This window comes from Cryptomeria japonica, chromosome 6 (assembly GCF_030272615.1).
Source record: "Cryptomeria japonica chromosome 6, Sugi_1.0, whole genome shotgun sequence".
In the NCBI taxonomy this organism is placed as follows: domain Eukaryota; kingdom Viridiplantae; phylum Streptophyta; class Pinopsida; order Cupressales; family Cupressaceae; genus Cryptomeria; species Cryptomeria japonica.
This window is the reverse complement of record NC_081410.1, coordinates 547,611,048-547,617,322: the sequence shown is the minus strand read 5'-3', so window position 1 is coordinate 547,617,322 and position 6,275 is coordinate 547,611,048. Positions and strand designations below refer to the sequence as shown.

The 6,275-nt window shown below is 35.3% G+C and overlaps 1 protein-coding gene across 1 annotated transcript; it reads right to left on the bottom strand.

The window, feature by feature from the left end:
• Positions 1-1,422: 1,422 nt before the first annotated feature.
• On the bottom strand, positions 1,423-4,233 carry LOC131073030 (small ribosomal subunit protein eS27y). Its single transcript, XM_058009379.1, has 4 exons — positions 3,965-4,233; positions 2,044-2,145; positions 1,916-1,944; positions 1,423-1,789 (listed from the first exon to the last, which is right to left on the bottom strand). Exons 1-4 carry the CDS (start codon positions 3,965-3,967, stop codon positions 1,663-1,665), a joined length of 261 nt encoding a protein of 86 aa, XP_057865362.1. The 5' UTR covers positions 3,968-4,233; the 3' UTR covers positions 1,423-1,662.
• Positions 4,234-6,275: the final 2,042 nt, after the last annotated feature.

The window sequence follows — 6,275 nt, the reverse complement described above, 5'->3', positions numbered from 1 at the left end:
CATGTACAACCCACAACGATACTAAATGTAATTCTGGTCTACTTTGGCATCTACAATGACTAAATGTTCTACAATAATATGCTTGGCCTTTCCCAAGCCAAAGAACATACATCAGATACCATAGGTTTAGTTTACTAAACATTACATAACAATTTTGAATTCTGATCTAATTTGGTACCTATGATGTCTAGATGTCTTCTGATATAACGCTTGGCCCTTTCCCAAACCAATGGACATACAGCGAATAGGCAAGCCCTGCTTTGAATGAAACAATTATCAGCTTTAATTCTTGTGCACCACACTGACATTTGTTTAAATTGCATGCTGGATTTGCCAAAAAAGCCCAATCCCATACCCAAACAACATAAGATAAAAAATAACATATAAGCAAAAGAGCTGTTTAACAACGATGTTCCATAAAAAAAAAACACTTACGAAGAAAAAACACTGAATGTCTGGTTGATAATGTTAATACGATACTATTAACTTCCTTTGAAGTTCATTCATTATCTTGTCTGGCCTTCACTTGCCTTATTTTATAATAACATTAAGTGCAGATAATGGAGTTCACAGAATTAAAGCTGTAATTCAAATATATAAGAATAATTCTGATATAAACAAATTCAGATTCATCCCTCACAAAACAAAACCATCAAAGACACCATTGAAAACGATCATATCACAGTTTCCATGTGACAGATCTCATTGGCTTCTATTCAAATTAAGACTTTTGAGAAGAGATCAAATAGTCTTGTCTCTTACCTTATGGTCAAGGAGTACTCCTGTACAACCATAATACCCTCTACAACAGTTAAACGGTATTCAACCTAGATCTCAAAAATTAAAGTAGGTTACTGTAGCCCTTCTGGAATCTCCTTATAAAAAGGGGCCAATTGACCAATAGCAATGGCAACCCTTGCATAATCCTCTTATTAAAAGGATAGAACGCAATTAACAAATGCATCCATCCACGTTCCAATCCATATGTCATGGGAATATATAGTAAAAACCCATAGAAAAATCCAAACTTAAAATATTAAATTCCAATTAGACCATATCATCATGCCTAAACACACCATGAGAATACATGCCAGAAAATAAAATAAAAATTGTGCTGATACTAACTCGTCAAGTAATTAGACATCTCATACATAGTATAAGCATTGTAGGCTTGAAAAAGAACACACAAAGGCCTGCATTGACGACAGCAAAATAATCCAAAATACACTAATACTGTTTAATTATAAGCAAAATGCTGAATTTCTCATCTCTACTAACAATAACAAAATACCAGTTGCTGCTTTGCACCCAGTAGCATCCTCTGTGCCACAGCTCATTATATATCAAAATTTGTTTAGACAATCAAATTTTTTAATTAGACTTAAATGCAAGTAATTCAGAAATTCTCTGCAAAATTCCGGCTAATTAAAAATTACATAATCTCAGCAATTGAATATGATGAAAAAACAGTTATGTTTGTCTCATAGTCACATCCTATTATAGCTTGTATAACAAAGATTGTCCAAAGTCTGAAATTAAGAGGGCATGACACTTGGCATATTTCACAGCTTAACTCCAAGGCAAGCAATTGCTTGCAAATACACGGACCACATCAATAGTAACAACTCACAAGTAATAACATTGTGAACCAAAAAAGAGTAATCAATCACCCTTCTTTCTGAAAGAGCAGCCTTCAGTTAGGCGAGCTCGTCCTCCAGTTGGCTGGCATAAAACAGTTTGGCAATTCCCACATACAACAACGGTCTGGGAATGACTGAAAACTGTGGTGCTGTATAATTCAAAGAAATGTCTTATTAGTAAAAATGTATAGATACCGTGCTGAATTCTCCAATATTTGAACTTATCTCAGCATGGCACTCAAACAAAACCAAAACAATCCCTAGAAGCCACTTACATGTTGAAGCATCCTTGACACTTCACATCCTACAAGAAATCAAAACAAATGACATGTCAAATCCAAACACAAAGCCAATAAGAAAATGAAATAAAATGAGTAGCTAACTATTTTCAATAAGTGTCTACCATGAAAAACGAATTTGGGGACTGCACAAGCCTCTTCAACTTATGCTTTCGTTTTTCCACCTCCGCTGGAGGGTGAAGCAGATCAATATCATTCGAAAGAACCTGCAAATACAACAAAGAAGTAACACATTAGCAAATCAGTCAGTTGAAAACTTGTGAAGATGAAAAGGCGTCACTGGCTTAAAAAATGCTAATGAGGTCAGGTCTTTCATTGCTTGAACAGACTCTAAGAGAATCAATCCATTACTTACTTTGACATGTTACATTGATATTTATTCAGATCAATCTCCGTATCAAACAGCATGGTATGTATAAATTATCAAGCTGAAGCACATGCAAAGATTACTATCAATGCTGTATAAATTATCAAGCTGAAGCACATGCAAAGATTACTATCAATAAACTTCACCCAACCTAAATTATTTTAACAGTATAATGTGATTTGAACTTGACCTACATTTACCCATATATGCAATAAAACCTCCTGCATTCATGGGCCATAACAGTGAGGAGTGTCATGATTCTCCAATGTACAACAATCACAATGAGGTTCAAGATTGGTGACTCGATTTACAATATCCACTAAGCTAATATTTACAATGGAAAGTTTTGTCAAAAGTGCGCAATCAATTAGTTTCAGACAAAAAGTGATGGTGTATGTCAACCAAAGCAGTTATTCCAGACTAAATTGATTCCCCAAACAAGGGGGGCGGGAAAGAATCGAACCTACAAGTTGCAATCCAATTTCGTTAATAATGGCTAAGAGTCCCATCATTTCCACGAGCATACAAGGAATTGTACAATTCAATATTGTGAAATGGCCTTAATTAGCAGATACTTACAAAGAAACCAAATAGCCACAACGGTGTAAAATCTAAATGCATCAGTTATAAAAACCTCAAGGGCAGACTATAAGCATCAGTTCGTATGATCTACATCTATATGTAGAGAATCCAATTTTCTTCCATATTAACCAAAAACTTTTACCAGGGCATTGTACAGTATCGATCTGTTCTTATCTCCTGAATAACTCTGGTTTCAAACCTTGTTTCAGCTTTCTGACTGAAATTTGTTCTGTTAATTCTTCTACCTAGAACTACCCCTTGACTCTCATTGTTCCAAAGCATTTTTTGTAAAAAAATCCTGGTGTGAAAACGGGTTCATCTCCCATTAGCCTTCGTACAATAATGAGACTGGCAAAGTTTCATTTGGAATGGAATCTGTCCCGCTCAATTGGCTTCAGAGAAACAAAAGAACAACCAGAACAAAGCCACCTGAAATTAAAGAATCGAAGCCCGTCCTAAGATCTCAACCCTCGGTAAATATGGTTTTAAGGCTACCAATAGAGGTCATATATTTAGAGGGTATTGAATAAAGACAACATTGAACTTAATCTTAAAAATCTCACATTTAACATCTCTAAGGGGATCACTTTCAAATTGAAGTCTCGCCGACGTTTAAAACTCAACTTTGCAATTCTTTCCGACTCAAAATTCCAAACGTACTTCCTAAATATTGCTCTGTACAGCTCGGTCCCTTTTCCAAGCCCTTGTCTGTGCAAGCCAAACGACTGATTTTCAAGACTTGCTTTCCATGACATAAAACCCTAAACCCATCTCATAATTTCAAATACTTATCTATTACACAAATTCCAGCCACTAGAAAGCTGCTATTGTACTTCCTATTACGCAGCACTTAAACCCTAAACCCATTTCCTTAAATCCAAATCTTGGGAAGTCAAGCATCTAGCCTCCACACATATCGATCCAATGATTGTTTAAAACCTAAAGCTAAAAAACTAACCAACCATGAAACAATAACACAGCACTTCCATACACTGACTGAAAATAAGATCCAGGAAAAATATTTTACAGCGAAGAAAAGCTCCAAGAAAAAGAGCGGTATATAGATGAACGCGTACCATTTTGGAGCAAATTAAAGTCCGAGAGGTGCAGAGTTCAATTCGCAAGCAAGCGAAAAGAAAAGAAAGTTGTTTTGACAAATGAAGTAGTGAGCAAATTCGACAAGAAGCAGATTATGTATGCTTCTTCCCACAAAATGAAGAGTGGATCTGCTCCGTTGAGTTCTCTAGCGGTGATGCATATACCGTTGATGATGTAATGCAGCTGAACTATATTGTCTTTCCGCTTTCTCGATTAGGGTTAGGGCAAGATAGAAACAATCTAGAGTTACAGGAAGTGAAACGGTAGACAAGCCTCGGTAAATTGTGTGTTCACGAATTAATTACTTAAAAAATATGTAATTGTAATTTTTGTAATTGGAGTATTTTCCATACAAATTTTTAATTGAAAAAGGATAAATCGAATTCTTTGTTATTTGAGTAGAATAGTTATTGTTTAAGAATTGAAAATAAACTTTGAAAAAAAAAGGGATTGGAAATAAGCATAAATTATATGCACGTGGCTTCAAAAAAAAAATTCCTCTTTATTTGCTTCCAATTTTTCTCTAAATTTTAATTGTAATAATAATTATTAATATTTTTATTTAAAAATACAATTTAAGATGACTACCAAAAAGTAAGCATATTCATGGGGTCATCAACTCCGTAAATTGTTGCTTAAAATGTTGAGCATAATTAAAAAAGCTAAACACCTACATGGGGACTTACCCTAATAGCTATGGAGTTGCATGGCAATGGTAGCTTTATTAAACAAGAGACTCCATTACATCATGGTGATTTCGATTAATTGAAAGATTTGATTAGTGGAAGTATAGTTTAGATGATTATGAAGCATATAATCTAAACACTTTAAAATTTGAACATAATTAATGTTTACTAAAGCTAAGGTCTTACAGGGACTTATTAGTAGGTATAATAGCTTAAACATATAGTCTTAACACATTTAAATTTAAACATAATTAATGTTTACTAAAGGTAAGGTCTTGTGGGGGTCTTCAAGATCTATTTTAATGGAGCAAGTTGTCCCATAAAACAAAACAAAAAATACTACAAGATTATTTGAAATATTTTCCTCAAAAATAGCAACCCTTACTTTCTAGGACTACATTATTTCAATGGATGAAATTGGGGTGGTGGTAGCACCTCAAAATTTTGAATTAAATTGCCCATTTTTCCCTCCTGGTTAATGTGTGTCATAGGTCCTAATTGCCCTTAAACCCTAAACCCTTTGGTGGCCAGGTTTCCTTTGTTGCTTAAACCATGTGTTGTATTTTTGAGTTGACTGGTGGCAAAGAGTTCTCGGTTTTAAGTTACAACTTTGTGTCGCGTTGGTCTTATCAATAATTGGTCCCTTCTACCTAGTAATTTATCCACCCAATTGTTAATTATTCCTAAGTCCCAAAGCAATTATTTCTTATGTTCCTTGGAAACCAAATCAACAGTTCCCAGAGCCCCATGGCCCTCTAGCATGTCAGAGCCATCGAGCCCCTCAAAGCACACAAACCATCTAATAAAAAATAGGCCCATTAGAAGTTAGAGACACATCGATGCATGTTGGAGCCTTCTCACTAGAGTAGGGCCTTGAGGAACCAGAGATGTCAGAACCTAATTACACCCCCAGTATCTCACGATTGTGACATGTGTCCAGGTGGAGTCTAATGCAGAGAAAAGCTTAGTGAAGTTTTATAAAGAGATTGGTCTTTTAATTATAGCCATCTATTTCCGCGCAACCATTGCAAATCAATGGCACGTATTCAAAAGTGGCAAACGGTTGCTAATATGAATAATGATGAACAGCAGATACCCCAACCGGTACTAAGAGGGGGGGGTGAATTAGTACAGGCAAAAACTCTCTCAACAACTTGTCTAGTTAACACAATACCAACTGGTTGTCACCATTACTGAACTTAACCATGGCAATATCGGTTAACACAATAAGACATCAGATACCATAAACTGATAAGTCTGAACACTTGAAATACGATCAATACTTGATATCAACTTCACCCATAAACATATGCATGTGGTATACTAGTAATACCGTAACCTATAAACTCTGGATGCATAATCTTTCAACCAAATAATTCATAAACATCACATGAAAAATGCATAACACATAACACACATATTTTTCATGTGGAAACCCAAATGGGAAAAACTACGGTGGGGATGAATACCCACAAGCTTGTTTTTTAACTCTTTTGAAGCTCGCCCTGTTAGGAGCCTAGCTCGGTTAAAGACTTTACAATAAGGTTCTGTTAGGAACCGATCCTGTTAGAGATCACCTGGTTAAGGGATGGCTATATACCCT

What these genes read in the sequence shown, in the direction of transcription:
- LOC131073030 (XM_058009379.1), bottom strand. An exon ending in CCCCAAATTCGTTTTTCATG is followed by an intron (nt 1,945 to 2,043) that starts GTAGACACTTAT and finishes GATTTCTTGTAG; the next exon opens with GATGTGAAGTGTCAAGGATG. An exon ending in TGTCAAGGATGCTTCAACAT is followed by an intron (nt 1,790 to 1,915) that starts GTAAGTGGCTTC and finishes TGAATTATACAG; the next exon opens with CACCACAGTTTTCAGTCATT.